Source organism: Trichophyton benhamiae, assembly GCF_000151125.1.
Source record: "Trichophyton benhamiae CBS 112371 chromosome Unknown contig01293.0, whole genome shotgun sequence".
Lineage (NCBI taxonomy): Eukaryota > Fungi > Ascomycota > Eurotiomycetes > Onygenales > Arthrodermataceae > Trichophyton > Trichophyton benhamiae.
The window spans coordinates 1,653,483-1,669,695 of NW_003315113.1; the positions used below are offsets into that span (position 1 = coordinate 1,653,483).

The 16,213-nt window shown below is 48.5% G+C and overlaps 4 protein-coding genes across 4 annotated transcripts; 2 read left to right on the top strand and 2 right to left on the bottom strand.

Moving 5' to 3' along the window:
* Positions 1-1,066: 1,066 nt before the first annotated feature.
* Positions 1,067-6,169, bottom strand: ARB_04544 (uncharacterized protein; the record flags this gene model as incomplete). Its single annotated transcript, XM_003017616.1, has 9 exons — positions 1,067-2,402; positions 2,460-2,854; positions 2,916-3,428; positions 3,488-4,272; positions 4,338-4,500; positions 4,566-4,653; positions 4,703-4,798; positions 4,864-5,756; positions 5,843-6,169. 9 exons carry the CDS (start codon positions 6,167-6,169, stop codon positions 1,067-1,069), a joined length of 4,596 nt encoding a protein of 1,531 aa, XP_003017662.1.
* Positions 6,170-7,249: 1,080 nt separating this feature from the next.
* Positions 7,250-8,533, bottom strand: ARB_04545 (uncharacterized protein; the record flags this gene model as incomplete). Its single annotated transcript, XM_003017617.1, has 1 exon — positions 7,250-8,533. One exon carries the CDS (start codon positions 8,531-8,533, stop codon positions 7,250-7,252), a length of 1,284 nt encoding a protein of 427 aa, XP_003017663.1.
* Positions 8,534-11,660: 3,127 nt separating this feature from the next.
* ARB_04546 (uncharacterized protein) lies at positions 11,661-13,173 on the top strand (the record flags this gene model as incomplete). The annotated part of the gene is made up of 2 exons (XM_003017618.1): positions 11,661-11,732; positions 11,794-13,173. The coding sequence occupies 2 exons, from the start codon at positions 11,661-11,663 to the stop codon at positions 13,171-13,173; spliced, it is 1,452 nt and encodes a 483-aa protein (XP_003017664.1).
* Positions 13,174-14,961: 1,788 nt separating this feature from the next.
* On the top strand, positions 14,962-16,050 carry ARB_04547 (uncharacterized protein; the record flags this gene model as incomplete). The annotated part of the gene is made up of 4 exons (XM_003017619.1): positions 14,962-15,093; positions 15,286-15,493; positions 15,636-15,724; positions 15,829-16,050. The coding sequence occupies 4 exons, from the start codon at positions 14,962-14,964 to the stop codon at positions 16,048-16,050; spliced, it is 651 nt and encodes a 216-aa protein (XP_003017665.1).
* Between the last annotated feature and the right edge of the window lie 163 nt (positions 16,051-16,213).

Consider the following 16,213-nt stretch of genomic DNA (forward strand, 5'->3'; position numbering starts at 1 on the left):
CCTCTTCCTTCCGCTGCCTGGCCCAGGCATTTGCCGTTTTAGGGTGCATATGCTGCAGTATCAATTTGCAAGGCTTCCTCCCTGCCTCCCTCTGCTTCGGCAATCACCGCCTGGTAGCGAAGCCGCCGACAGTCGTTTGCCGTTACAACAGGCAAGCTAACGGGACAACGGCGGGGACACGCACGAGGCCCAATAGTCTGCTCGTTAACTGCTCCAGTCGCCGTTCAATGTCTCTAGAGACTCCATTTTGAGTGTGTCCTCGGGGACCCAACAGCTAACCGTCGTGCATTCGAGGGTATCATTGGACAGACATCACGACCTAGACTTCGTGTTAACGGATAGAGTGCGCAGAAGGTGAAGGGCAAAGACCTACTAATCAGCCCCTACGGGGATCTGGGGAAAAGGGAGCAACGGCCGGGCCAAGCTGCACTCGGATGGCTCACTCTTGCAGCGCAGACGTTGGCCAGTCCTGCTCTTCCCCATGCCTGTCTGCCTTGATATACGTCCCTGAGGTTCGATATCGCTACTGGGCCCCTTGCTGGAGGATTTTCCTTCCCGGCGGCCCGAGATGGGGCTAGTTAGGTTCTTTCGAACCTCTGCAGCTGGGATATGCCTGTTTATTCAGACATATAGCATGCCCTGCTAAGGGGCAGACGCTGCCAGCAGGGCATGTCGGAAGAACACTCCGAGCAAGGGAGCGTGTCCTAGCCTATGCTCGAACAGGCAAGTCAGTAGGCTCTTTGGCTCTCCTCGGTGGTGTGTCCTATATTTTATTGCATTCATCTTATATCCAAGTACATGTTTTATTTTTTGCAGCTAGGGACCGAAGAAGGTTTTATACTATGCGCCGTGGCTGGTCAGGAGAGAAATATCCACGACTCATCGGCGCGCTGCTTCTTATCCACTATTCTATTACAAATGGTAACATAATCCTCACAAATCCAGGACCAGGATGGGGGGAGGCAAGTCCTCCGTTCGCCCCCCCACGAACGAGCGAGATGAGAGGGAAGGGAGTGGGAGAGGGAGCGATGGCATGGCCTGATGGGACGGGAGACGGACCGTCCTCTTACTTGTCCTCGAGAAGCGATTCCAGCTCTTTTCGTTCTCCACTCCCCTGGACCATACGCCAAAAGACCCCATGAGCCTTCATCAAAGCCCCTGGCGAGTCGTATTCGACGGCTTCGCCCTCCTTCATGACCAGGATACGGTCAAAGTCGGCCACCGTGGTCAGACGATGGGCGACAACCAGCAGCGTCGAGTCTTGGAACTCCTCGCGTATGCTACGCTGGATCAGGGCGTCCGTCTTCATGTCGACGGCAGACGTCGCTTCGTCGAGAACCATGACCTTTGGGCGCGCGACAATTGCCCTAGCCAGGCAGAGCAGCTGTCGCTGTCCCTGTGAAAGACTCAGCCCACCCTCGCTAATGGCATAGTCGAGACTCGGCGTCCTGCTTCGGTCTTCTTCACCTTCTTCGTTACCGCTCTCCTCGTCTGTCTCTCCGCCGAATATCTGGAAATGCACCCGCTTTAGGGCTGTCTGCAGCTGCTCATCGGTATACTCGTTGAAAGGGTCCAGATTTGAGCGTATCGTACCTGAGAACAAGACTGGATCCTGGGGTATAATTGACAGCCGGCTTCTCAGATCGTGTAGTTTTATGGTGGAAATGTCTATGCCATCGATGTGAATCGTGCCACCTCGAAGCCCCAGAAGCCTGAACAATGCGAGTGTCAATGTTGACTTGCCAGAACCCGTGCGCCCAACGATTCCGACACGATGGTTTGGCTCAACACTGAACGTAAGCCCGTTGAGGACCGGTGGCAGCTCTGGCGAGTAGGATGCTGTGATATTATCAACCTCTATTCGACCTTTGCTTGGCCATCCTGCTGGTACTTCTTCTCCAGTATGATCTTCAGTAACAACCTGTGAATATTCAATTATACGTTCAGTCGAGTTCATGTCCAGCTGTGTCTCAGTATACTTGTCAATTGCGGATCCAATTAGTTGGGCTCCGTCAAGCATGAAGTTGAGAGCAAATCCAACAAGCGAAGGTTCAATACCCTTCGTCGACATGAGAATGAATGTTAGACATGCACCGAATAGTGCATCGGCCATCCCGGTTCTGAACGCCATCCACTCATTGAAGAGAATGATATAGTAATGAGCAGATGTATGGTCATCAATGTTTCGATACATCTTATCCATGTAGGTGTCTGCTTTGTCGAACGCCCTAATTGTGCCAATGCCTTGTAATGACGTACCAAATTGCTCAATAATAGGTGACCTAGCCTGGGATTTGATGCGTCGAAGCTCTCGTGCCGTTATCATGTATCGAATTGCAAAGTGTGCGCATACTCCAGACAGGACAATTGTAAGCATTAAGATGTACGAGGAGACGAGAATGCTACCAAGACATCAGTTAGAAGGATTATAGTGAATATAGATAAGAGGCTTAACTCACGCAGCAACAAGAATGGAGCACAGATCCAAGATATCGAGAAATAGGTAAGCAAGGTCGTCTCCGAGCTTTGAATCAAACGTCGCGAAGTCAAGAGTGAACCTATTGATAACTCTGCCGACAGGCACAGTATCCACCCATCTCAACGGTGCTCGGAGAACTCGCGAAGTCATCTTTTCAAAGAGGTCTTTTGATGCTCGGATGGTCCCCGTCCATATGAAAAGATGACTGAATGACTTGATTAACGTCCGGCTCATGGCCAACGCAAAATAGATTCCCAAGTAGAACCAAAGTGCATCATCTGCTGGCTTGTTCATTGACATCACCGTTTGGTTTAGGAGGATTTGGGCTTTTTCTTTCGGTTTTGAGGACCCCGTCCAGATTTTCAACCACCAGGACTATAGAAGAATAAATATATCAGCAATAGTTTTGAATTGATCCTTAGAATATAGAACCTACCCTGCCTAGGCCCAGTGCTTGAGCACTGCATAAGCATATGGCAACAGCTACCCAAAAGACTGCGCCTCCGCTGCTCTTTAGATATTCCTTGTAAACTCCCCATTTGACTTGACCTATTTCACGTTCTTCCGCCTGTACAAAGGTGGTTGTTGGTTTTTCCCGATTGGAATCTTTTCTTGATGCCCAGGCCATGGTTGAATGGCTGCCCATGTTATCTCGGAAGGAGCTGCTTCTCCTGCGGAAGCTAAGTGGTGCAGGAGCTTCTGATTTGGTGACTGCTGATGCAGTGCTCCGAACTTTTGTAAGCGTGTTTGTGTCGTCTATCTCGTCAGGGTGGCCAGCTTTTATCATGGCACCGTCTTCAAGCACAACCATATAACTTGTCTTGGGCATGCATAGGGCAACATGATGTGTCGCTAGGATCCGTGTCCTGCCTTGACCGAGCTCTCCGGTAAGTGCTTTCTCAAAGATGTGCCGGCCGACGTGGACGTCGACTGCACTGAAGATATCATCCTTAGGTCAGGGTTAGCTAAACATGTGTAACGGTACGGTGAAGCAAAGATAAGACTCACAAGAACGAGTATTCCTGCCCTTGAGTATAATGCTCTGGCAAGAGACACGCGCCACCGCTGACCACCACTCAGGTTGATACCACGGGGCCCAATTTCAGTCATGTCACCATCAATCAGAATATGGAGGTCATCAGTCAAAGCGCACACGTCAAGGATCTTTTTGTACCTCTCAGCACTGAAGGGGCATCCAAATATGATGTTGTCTCTCAATGTTCCGTTCTCAATCCACGGTGACTGCGCGACAAAGGCTATCGAGGATGGAATAATCCAATTGTCTGGCGATATGGCGTTATCTGGTGTATGGTAGACTGTAAAAGGGGGCATGGGAACGCTGATAGCTCCACACACCAGGTCAGCCTCTCCAAATATAGAACCCAAAAGCAAGCTTTTGCCTGATCCTGTAGGTCCGCAAACTAAGCTGAGTTCCTTGTTAGGGAATGTTAAGTTGATATTTTTAAGGACGAATCGGTCTTCCAGGTTACAGGTGTCTGAAGGCCAGGCGATGGATGCATTTTGGTAGGTGATTGAGGACGAATCTTTGCGGTATTCCTCCTTGTTTGGAGAACTAAGGTAGCTTTCAAGACGACTCAAACTCACCATGCCTTCGATTACCCCGGTAATAACTATGGGTATCATCGATAGCGAGTCCTCAAGCTCAAAGAAGACTTCCAGAGAGGCAAATGCAACGGAGGCGGTAAGTTTTCCTTCAAAGATAGCATACACGGCCAAAGCGACAGTAGTCATCATCGTTGGAACAGCACCCCAGCAGAAAATCATGCCCACATCTATTAGGGGGAATAATTAACCTTTATCCTAAGAGTTGAGGGGGTGCTGGGTCCCTAGTACTTACCGTACAAGCACGATCTCCATACTTCATTCATTTCATTCAATCGCACGCTCATAATTCTGCTTTGCCATTCTTTTTCTAAGGCTGCAAATTTTATTTGACGAAGGCCATGGAGAGCCTCTGAAATCACCCCTGTTTTGATATCACGCGCTGACATGAGCCGGTCCTATTTATTATATCAGTTTCATTGCTTCCACTTGTTCTGGTATCGTAACCCCATTGAAGTTGCACCTGTGTTTTAGAATAAGCCTTCGATAGCCAGGCATTTAATGGAGCCAGGATCGTAAAGATGAGCAATGCGGCCAGTAAACTCTTCCATCTAAAAATTGTCAGCCTTGGGATCAGATATTTATGCACATGCTACTTACTTGATAAGCTTGAAAAGAACTACTAGAGAGAGGATGAATGTGCAAGTAGAGAGTATAATGGTGCTCATAAAAGCAGCTGACAGGCCGACCTCCTCACTACCGTCCTTGTTAGCAGGCCTTCTCCCACATAGCAAATTCACAAGAAAAAATTGTAGACCTACGCGTCGATGCCCATGAGGTTGATGATCCACTGTTGAGTACCCTTTTGCTCTGAGTCTTCTTTATCGACTTCCTCTTCATCCCAGTCTTCATCCCCGTCTTCGTCTGCCGTTGAGTTTTCCGCGCCTCTGGTGTCCTTTTTGAGCATTGATTTCGCAAATACTGCTGCACAAAGCTGGGCTTCAATGCGCAGAGCAAGCTGAGAGTCGCCAACCCAGCGCATCCAGGTCCCTGTCCAACATGACAAGATCAATCCAACAGCCAGTATCAAGGTCCAAATCCAGTTGTCAATTCCTATGTTCTCACCCTCCTGCTTCCGCTCGAGAGAATGGAGAATGAAGTACATGGAAACTTTTGGCACAAAGTTAAGTAGTGCCTCAGTGGCCGTCAGAATCCAGTGTTTGGCGAAGGTGATATAGTGCAAGCCAAAGATCTGCCGCCAGAGTGCCTGAGCCGGAGAACGTTCGGAAAACTTGGTCAACAGGTTCTCCGAACGTGTATAGTGGTCCATCCGAGGCAGTTCATGGACGTCGATGCTGGGGTTCTTAATGATGTACTTTACCAGATGGCCCGGCCAGGCAAAGGTGAACCGTGAGAGTGCAGACACGGTATATTGCCGATCAACCACCTGGTCTTTGATAAACACATCCGGGCGCCTCGGCAGACAGAGACAGGCAAAAAGCAGACAGGCAGTGGCCACTAACGGAATGATCAAAATGGCCACTTGGAAGCTGGTCAGGTTGTCATAATGAGCCGGTGTCAAAAGCCGTACATCTAGGAAGCCTGACATGACGAATTGAGTCACTGAAGCAAGAGATGCATAGCTAGCTATTCGAAACTGGCTCGCGTATTCCTGCTTGAAGGAAAGTGCCATCACATGTGGTAGAAGCAATACCTATGGAGCGTGTCAGTAAGACGTGAAAAAATCGGTAAATATAAACATTGGGCAACAGATCATCAAAGGAGAAGAGAGGTGCATACAAAGGTTCCAAATTGAAACCAGCTCTCAACTTCACTATAGCGGATTGAGTCTTGTGTCGTTGACATGATAGCTTTAACTGTCGATGCGACTAAGCCGACCAGAGACGCCGTGTAGATAACGGCCATCTGGATAGTAGTCGAGTAGGATGATATCGATTCTTCCGTGGCTTCTCCATCCTGGTCTTCTGGCAGTGAATCCAGGCTCGTGTATGATCCATGGCACAGCTTCTGGACGGTGCTGTTGAACGCTGGCAAAGTAGCTAAAAGTATCAGTACAGCTGCAGCAATTCCGATGCCCACGCCGACAGGATCGATGTTCGGCGACATCGTGAGCAGCTACGGGGACCCAAGTGAAGCTGCCTTGATCATGAGATGAAGGTAGAAAAATGCTTAACGGTCGCTGCGATGGCGAGAAGGGAAGCTCAGCTAGCTATGTACCAGCGAGAAGCGTGGTGGTTAAGTAGCTAAGCTCGCAGTCGATGACGACACGGCGAAAGGAGGCAACTGGTTAGGCTGGACGAGGAAACGCGCAAGAGCAGAAGAAAGTCGAAGCCAGCATGATCGACAAGACACGCAGCTAGCCAACTGTCCTTAAGAGCACGGCGTCCATCTAGATGGCAGCGTTCTGATGTTTTTGTGATACAAACAAGCATTGGCAAGGATGAAGCTCCAGGCGAAACGCAAACCAGCAAGCTAGTGTTTACTAGCAAGCTCGTCAACTCGCTGGCTTACGAACTGGCCGACCAGCGGGCTGTCCCGATTAGTTCTCCGCTGGGGGTCAAACACGGGACAAGAGCTGTCGTACGTTGATGTGATTCAGCCAGTCCGTGCCTGGGCAGGATGGGGAGTTCAGCTGAAGCGCATGCAATACGGACGCCGTCACAACGACGGAGACGATGCAGGAGACTCTTCAGCCTCCGCACCTAGTGAGTCACTCGAAGCCACAGCTGAAGAAAAAGAACGATAACCAGATACCTTGAGGCTCTGGCGAGGACGGGAAGAAGAGTCAGAATGAGTGATGCTGCGGTTTCTTCCGGAAGGATGAAATAAAGACATCCACACAGTTAATTAACTAGTTAATCAGGAAGCCCACATGGATGAGGCCAGGAAGACGCACCAAAGGAGCACAGTCACTCGCATGAGAAAGCAAAGGCGATGCGAGATGTTAATATGGCTGTACAGGGGGGAGTCTTCAACACCTAAGATACCCATTAGTTACCTTTGTTTCAAGGGTCCTTTCCGGTAAATAGTCGACAATAATACGGCGAGTTGCTTGGAGGATAAATACAAGGAAGCTGCATATATGTATGTACGTAGTAGATAGAAAAGGCGAGTCCTCATATTCAGTAACTGCATAGAACTATAGTCCACAAAGGTACATGCACACACAGACTTGATGGAAAAGAGTCACGGGTGTAGCTTGCACCCAACACAGGGAGCAGGCGGCAGAGTACTCTGGTAAACATCCGGCCGTTGCTTCCCCGAAACGTTCAGATAGCCAACAGCGCCTTTGTCCAAACGGAAGATTGCATGATCCACCAGGGTGTATGTTCCAGGGACAACCAGCTTCAGGTCCACTATGGTAGAGCCGCCTGGAGGAACACTGGTAGTGGGAACCCAGTTAGCAGGCGGACTGACCACGTCACCGTCGCGGTATAGCTTCGAGAATGTAGTGCCGATGACATGAAAGGCGCTGGTCAGGTTTGGGCCCGCATTCCCGAAGAATATGCGCACCGTCTCTCCGCTCTTCGCTTTTAAGGGCTGGTCTCGAGTCAACGCAGACTCGCTGCCATTGAAAACCACAAGGCTTGGGTTCTCCTCAAGTGCATTAGGGTACGAGAATTCCACGGTCGAGGAACGTTTGCCGTTCTCTAACACTTCGGGGGGTTCGTGGTAGAACTCACTCTGCATCACATAGTACTCGCGGTCGACTGGGGGCAGGTCTCCGTCCTCTGGTTGTACATATATCAGCCCATACATACCGTTGGCAATGTGCACCGGGACTGGCGCTGCAGCACAATGATACACATAGAGGCCTGGATGCAACAATTTAAACAGCCCCGTCTTGCTCTCCTTCTCCTCAGCAGTTGTAAGTGCTGCACCTCCTCCTGGCCCCGTGAATGCATGACAATCGATGTTATGCGGGTTGCCCGTCACATCGTGGTTGGTCAGTGTTAGTTCCACTACATCCCCCACTCGAGCCCGTATAAATGGTCCAGGCACAGTGCCGTTGAAGGTCCATTGCTCATACTTGTACTGATTGGATAGTTGAGTCGTTTTCGTGCTTGTGGTTAACGGCACCTGGAGGAGCACCGGGTAATCCCTCGTAATTGGTGGTGGGACGTGTGGTGCAGCCGTGAAAACTGCAGTCTCTTTAGGAAGTTTGGAGTAATCAGCCGATGTCTCCGCGAAGAGATCGACACCGGTGTTGGATTTTATGGTAAATATCTCCCTTGGTTTCTCTTTCCTATTCCTAGAAACAACAACTGAACCGATTGCGATGGTAGTGGCGATCCCTACCAGAATTGCAAGCGGAGTATGGTTTGCTTCGGAGACTCCTGAGCTCTTGGAGGTGTAGGTTGATACCCTCTGCAGCGGCAGTGAAATTGGCTTTTTTGGAATGACTGAGTAGCAACCGGCAGTGGGTAAGGTGGAGAGCTTAGCTCTCAAAGTTATCCTTCCCAAGGACATCCGAAAGGGTAGGCATAATGGCTTCATGGGTACCATATTTAAGAGTTATATAATCCGGGTGTCTTGTCGCGATCTTTTGACTATATTAAGAAGATGAAGCAACCCAGCCATAGAGAGGCAAAGTCTTGAGGCTTTATACTATGGATGTGGGATAGTAGTAGTCCTCAGTATAAGTAAATCCATAGCCTTGAGGAGCCTATCGCTTGAGTATGCGGTCATAGTAGAAAGATCTGCGGTGTCATCGTCTCGTGAACTGGTTGCATTATTGCTGTGTATTTGGACTCAACGGTTGGAGGTAATACCAAATACTAGCCCTTGCACCTCGCTCGTGACCAAGGATATGTATGTGAGAATTTCTGCATATTCCACGTCTGACACGCGAGTTGATTCCTCATCCTCTAGCTCCTGGTGTAGCGGTCCAATAGGGAGAGCAGGGTTTGCCGGCCTCTCGGGGTTAGAATACTCGAAACCGAGAGATCTGCGGCACGGTGTAACAATTCTATACATCTTTAAAGAAGCTGGCGTCTCTCATGAGGTTTGGTTGTAAGTATATGTCGAGTCCGCACGGATAAACATTGCCGGCCATTGGCATCAGTGCTTAGGCCGTCTAAGTGTTTCATGAGACTGCATTCTAACTGCATGGTTTTGCAGCCTAGTACCCCAGGCTTGGAATAGCACGGTCTCGTTTAGAATCTAGACTCGCTCCGCGGCTTGGAGATAGTTAAGAAGGACTCTCTTGTATGCCGTATGCCATATATGGGTGCCTTTATGCAGAAGCGGCTCAACGTCCAACCAAATTAACTTCCTCTCATATGGTACATGCTGGAGTACAAAGTGGAACAAAGCCTAAGTACCTCAGTGTAAAGGACCAGAAGATGCCATAGAATCGGCTGCTCGTATCCGAGAAGCACAGCTGGGGTATCATGGTGTGCTTTTCGCGAGGACAACAACAGGCGTCGTAATATGAACTAGTTGACTGGTTAGTTAATGCTGCATCAGTCACTCGTTAGTCAACTAACTAATAGGATAGTTTTTAAAAGCGAGTGGTTATCAGGTGCAGGAAGAATAAGTAGATAGTATGCCGCATCCCTCAAGTTAATCCCAGGGACTGATGATATCTAACAGCTGCAAGCTCGACGTCGAGGTTGATTGACGTCGATATTAGGTCCCTCGTCGCGGTCTTGGCTTGTTTCTCCTTTCGGCATCTCGTCCCGGCTCATCTTAAAACTCCCTCTAGACGACACGTCAGGCGATATCGCGGATAACCGCATATCATCGTTTATTTTGCCTGCGTTGACACATCTGTCTCTTTACGTTAACTATACCAAAACGCCATGGAAATGCCCCATGATGATCTGGCCTGGGAACAAAGCGACTCAATGTTTAATACCTTTAAAAGGGCTATAAGTCCCGATGTCTTGATCGTGGTTATGGCAGCCAACCATCTGACACCCCGGCCGAAAGATCGCGCTCTTATAACAGGTGTCGGTGCATTCAATTTTTTGCTATCGTATGGAGTTTGGCGATGGGTTTTCCTTCCTGTCTGTAGCATGTTCTCCAAGGCTCCATAAGACTGAATCGGAGATTGCTGTCATGCAGTATATCAAGGAAAAGACAGCGATTCCTGTCCCATCCATCGTGGAAGGCCCTTGTGGCATGGGTCCGTACATTTTAATGGAGTTCATTTACAGCACATCACATCTTATAGAGAATTTAAAGGGCGCCTGGCTATGCTAGAGACGACTGTCCTACGCTCGACCTGATGATTGATGAACCAACTCTGGAGTTTCTCTACGGGCAGGAGAGATATTTTGCTGCAGCTATAAAAATATTCATTCAACAAGATCAGTTCTCTCTCAGCCCAGTCTGATGGCTGGTTTCTGGTTGGGGTGTTACGAAATGACCTTTGACAATGAATATGAACGAGCCTGTGCAGCTTGGGGACTACCTTACAGCCGAACTCCCATCGCTACCCTTGCAGAGACTCAATATACCCATTCATTAACCCAGCGTAATGATGCTGTCGAGTCAGAGGAGGATTGCCGCCATAAATACTTAGTCAAAAGGATCCCAGGGCAGCCGCTCCTTCATCTACGCCAGAATGAACATGGCCACAATGGATTCAGGCTTTTCTGCTATGACACCTCCGGCCAAGTAATGTTCTTATCGATGAACATTAAAAATCATCTCTGTCATAAATTAGGAGTTTACCTATGCTGAACTCCCCCCCACCTCGAGTTCACTAATAGACCTTCATGGTGGTTCCCCTGGAAATACCTGAAGAGACCTTTGGGTATATCCGATTCGTCTATAGTTTACGGCTCACGGCTTCAATCTGTTCTTCGACCTATGAGGACCTAGGAGAACCTCGCTATTCGCAACGGATACTCGTCTAAAGCAGAACAACTCTACGAGGAAATAGAAAATAGCTTGGAAAGGGGCACTTTCTGGGTTATTTACGGGCTACGTAAGAGCTAGACCCCTGATAAAGGCCAGCTATTCGTTGGCCAGCAATTCCTTGGTGGGAATGAGACACCCGGGCAGAGAATCCGGTTGCTTAAGACGAGGATCCAGCTCACTGAAACCGAGCGCGAAGAAGTGGTACAGATCCGTTCAGTAAAAGCTAAGTGAGAAGAGCTATAACTAGGCTAGATCGCACAATCATTTCTTGGGCCAAAAGTGATACATCTCAAGGCAGCAAAGTGACTATCAATCGAGTCAAAACAACGCCATCTACAGCTCACTTTCCTTTCCGCATCTTCGCAAGCGCGGGAGGTGAGATGGGTGACTAAGCAAGTGACATCCTCCGCGCTAAGCCCTTTGCGGTAGGCGGCAAACTCCCTCAGCAAAGCAAAAGCGCAAAAGCAAAGCTTGGAGCTTCCGTGAGAAACGAGAGAGCAAAGCAGCCAGCCTTCTGCAGCAAGAAGGATACTCATTTCTGGTAATAACCACGCCGACGTGCTAGTTACAACTCCATTTTCCCCGTCTTCTCCGTGCTCCTTACGAATACCTGTTTTCCTCGCTCAAATTTCGAGTAGTTGGTTGTTACTTGAAGCTCAATCCTGTGGCTCTAGTTATGGAGGGCAGGACTGCGGTGGAAGCTCCCGCCGCTGCGGCGAACGGGACAATGGACACTGGGATGGACATAGATATGGACCTGGACCTTGGACAGTTACCTGAACCTGATCCGATTGAGCTAGTTAGTGACGTCTGCAGGGTGGATTTCAAGACTAAAGCAGTGCTAATACTACATCATACAGGAGCCCGTTTCTACTCTGACAGTAGCGTCTGCGATCGCGGGGCAAACCGAGGCTGGAGTAGCCAACCCCAATGACGAACCTCAGCTAGAGAAAGTCCATATTCGGGGTGTTGACGAACTGACTACGGATGATATTAAACGGTTTGCTGCCGAGCATTTCACCTTAGAAGAGCCTGAGCGAATTGAGTGGATAGATGATACCTCGGCAAACATTATATACAGCTCGGCAGAGGTGGCATCCAAAGCCCTATCATCATTTACTCAGGAGAATGTCGAAGATGCAGTTACTAACTCGCCCTCACTTCGCCTTCGGACGGCGAAGGCACTGTCTTCTCACCCCGATTCAGTTCTACAGGTCCGGCTGGCCGTGAAGTCGGATCGAAAGAAACATCGCGCATATGAGGCTAGCCGCTTCTACTTGATGCACCCAGAGCATGATCCTCGAGAACGGATGCGGAACGAATTTTCTGGCAGAAGACATCGGGGACCCAGAGGTGATAATGATGGTGATTATCGGAGAAAACGATTTGATGATAAAGAGCACCGTCGACGCAAAGGCCAGGCCAGAGACGATAATTTCGATGTTAGTATGTATGATGACGACGCGGACCGTGGGCGACGTGCTTCCAGTGGTGATATATCTAGCGCTGGCTCATATACCAGGAGCCGAGCAAGAAGGAATAACCGTGACCTTTTCGACGATCGTATGGAATCGCTGGAAGGGCGACTTAGGGACCGCAGTGCCTCACCTTCTAGGGCAAATGGAGACGGACCGGATCTTCGACTTGCTGGTGGTTCATCGTCTAATAGGCGTTTCCGTGATAGACCCTCTCTTTCTGGCCGTGACAGTAGGGATAGGTCGCGTTCTAATGCTGGCAAAGAGCTTTATCGTTCTGGCAACAACGCAGGTGATGAAGCCGCAAGAGGGAGGGAATTGTTTCCCAACAAGACTGCTTCAAGCTACCTAAAACAGGAACTATTGATGAATACTGTGTCTCCACCAGCCAACACAGTGCATCGTCGATCCGATGCTTTTGACGCTGCTGACGAAACAACTGATCTGTTTGCCCAGCGGATGACTGTTCCGTTCGTGGACGGTGCTAATGATGACGCTAAACGTTCCAACAAGCGTAATGTGGAGTTGTTTCCAGATTCAATAAAGGACCGGTCTCAGAGCTTGAACATCCGTGGCCTATCATCGGAGAATAATGGAGTTTCTATTCGTGGGGCTGCCTCTGGTGGGATATCTATAAAAGGGGCAGCTAACGTCAGAGAACTTTTCCCCTCAAAGTACACTGGCAACGAAGGGAAAGAGCTATTTTCAGATACCCTCGAAGGACGAGGGGGGAGGAGAAGACGTGCAGAAGATATGTTTGGTTGATTGGGGCTGGCGCTCAATCACCTGGCCGTGTTCCACCATTGCATTGGACGCACTTTTGATATCCTGAAGCAGGCTTTTGATTTACTAATTGTAATGAAGATGGGACGAAATTGAAGTTATTTACAATAATATATAATCTAGCAACGGCGTTTGGGTTGGAAATCTAATTTGCATATGATTGATGATTCATACTTGAGATTTAGGTTCAGATAATCAAATTGACTGGGCTGTACTCTTATAACAATGTAGTGTCCTTAAAGGAACAACATGTAGCCATCGTTCCATGCACCTCTGCACCATGGGGAAGGTAGACAGGGTGTTTGGTAATTAGATGGCGGTTCAATCTTGGCACGTAAGAATAAATCCTTCAGCAATCGGACAGGTAATTGACTCCGCTGCTGTACACACATATGCCTGGTCAAGGTAACCAATCAGGTAAGAAGGCAGAATGTAGCCTACCTTCCCGCTAGATTTTGAATTGAGAGTTGCAACTGGGATCGATAACCCCAAGTAACCACGCATATCGACCGAGAAATCTGCAAGCGATTGTGAAATGCAAAAGACGAGAGTTGAAATTTGAACGTTTTTTTTTTTTCATTACATTTCCTTCCGATTATCCTTGTAAAGGGAGGTAGAAATGAGCTCTATCTCGACATAAGACACATGACGAATAGATAGCACGGTGGATGTCAAAAAAACAATTCCCGTTTTCTTTTGCCAAATAAAAGGCCGATATGATGCATGTCCCGTTTATGCGGAGTCCCGCTTGCCCTCCTTAACCTCCTTCTGTAGAATATATTAGCCTGAAATTCCTCTGACAAAGTTGGCGTGTATCCGTACCAATGCCTTCATAGTTCCGTGAAGAGCATGTCTGTGGTTTCTTCGGAACTTGGGGTCTGTGCCCTTGAGGGATGGGTATCGGTGAGTCTTTGGCTTCTTGATACTGTTTTATCCAAAAATCATCTTGTCAGTTACGTCCCGCTCTAAGTCCAATTTTTGGCATGTCCAAATATTCGCCGATAAGCGCCATATGTAGACCAATAGCTCTTCAATTGTATCGCCGCCCAGACAGGTTCAACTCGCTTGGGCATAGGGGGTCAAATATCGACGTACCCGTTCCTATGGGCCTTCTTGTTCTGGTTGTGTTGCGACGAGTTCTTGGATTCTGTTCGTTTTGAGATAAGTTGTTAGCGGTTGAACTTCGCTACAGGTGCTTCGGAGAGCGCCAGTTTTAGAAAGCAGATTTCGCGAAGAATCGCAACTTTGGCGGGGGAGCAAAACGTACTGGCCATCTTGACGGTCTGGCGGCAACTTTAACGGTTGATGTAAGAAGGTCGTCGTTGTCGAGATGAACTTTTTTGAGAAAGCTGAGACCTTCAAGTTGTTTGTGTGGATGGGCTCGCTTACGTTGGCGCCCGAGACGCTAGTCCGGATTAGGCCACAGTTTCACAACTTTGCTCTATCAGAATCTCATTTACACTCAATATTAGGAGCAGAGAGGGAACAATAAAATAAATTGAGCGAATGAGGAACTAATTGAATCCATATTTGCTATAAATATAAAACCATCCAGCTCAAAAGCGGTTTATACCTCTATCCACGCAAGTGTATCGGTTGAGCAGCGGCTAAAGTAGCACCAATCACGTATCACGTGATTGAATCCGCGTCCCAAAGCGGCTTAGGCCCGAGACGTCCCGAAAGTTCAGCGACTTCAAGCATCGCAACATCTCAACGCCAGGACGACCTCCAACATCCCACTCGAAGCCCATCTCAAGGCCAATTGCAGCCATGTTCTCTCTCCGCTTTGCCAGACCAGCCTTCAGGGCCGGAGCCACCGCTCTCCGCGCTCCTCTGTCCCAGAGAACCTACGCCACGGCCGTTGCAGACAAGCTAAAGCTGTCTCTTGTCTTGCCCAAGGAGGTGCGTTAAAAGAATCTTCGGATCCCTTCACTCCTGCCCATCGATGCGCTATGTTAGCGTAATATGCTTTTGAAATGAATTGGGTTGTGATAAACTGACGAATTGGCTCGGAATAGACCATCTACAAGTCAGCCGACGTGTACGTTTTATAACCTCAAACCTATCCAACAATCCACTCTTCAAAGACCCAAGTCCCTATCTCCAACCTATAACCGTGACGAAACTACGAAAAAACAGCATAAGCTAATCGAATATTTCCACCTCTTTAGCGTCCAGGTCAACATTGCCGCCGAGTCCGGTGACATGGGTATCCTCTCCAGCCACGTTCCCAGCATCGAACAATTGAAACCCGGTCTCATCGAGATCATCGAGGAGGGTGGTCAGACTAAGAAGTTCTTCCGTATGCTATACCCTTTCCATCCGACTCTTGCTCAATTTCTGTAACTCAATATCAAGCCAGCCGGAGTCTTGGCGTCGATATCAAGTTTTTTTTTATATTGGGTATATTTTGCATGTACTGATGTGATATTCTTCTGTTCTAGTTGCTGGTGGATTCGCCGTTATGCAGCCAGACTCCAACCTCAACATCAACGCTGTTGAGGGTTTCGCTCTTGATGCTTTCAGCGTTGATGTGAGTTTCGCCCGCCCTTGTCCCCCAATACCTGGGAATATATGAGATGAGAATATAGGGGTAAATACATACAATGGGACAACTAGCTAATAAACCGACAATAGGCCGTCAAGTCCCAGCTGGCTGAGGCCCAGAGACTCGCCTCCGGTACTGGAAGTGAGAAGGAAATCGCTGAGGCCAAGATCCAGGTAGAGGTGCGTTACAATCCGTGTACCCGTTGTTTTTCATTCTACCCTGTTATGCAATGGATATGTACTAACATGATTCTTTCACCCGCGTCAGGTCCTCGAGAGTCTCCAAGCTTCTTTGAAATGATAGAGTTGTAGGATGTATATATTCCGTTTCATCCCGACTGACGAAAACCCGTTTCTCTCACTGTTGAACCTGTAGAATAATAAACAGTAGCTGTTTTCTCTAAACGCCAAAGAATTTTTGTATACATTTACGACACTTTTTCTTTCATGCTTATGGTAGTTGCTATTTTGATAT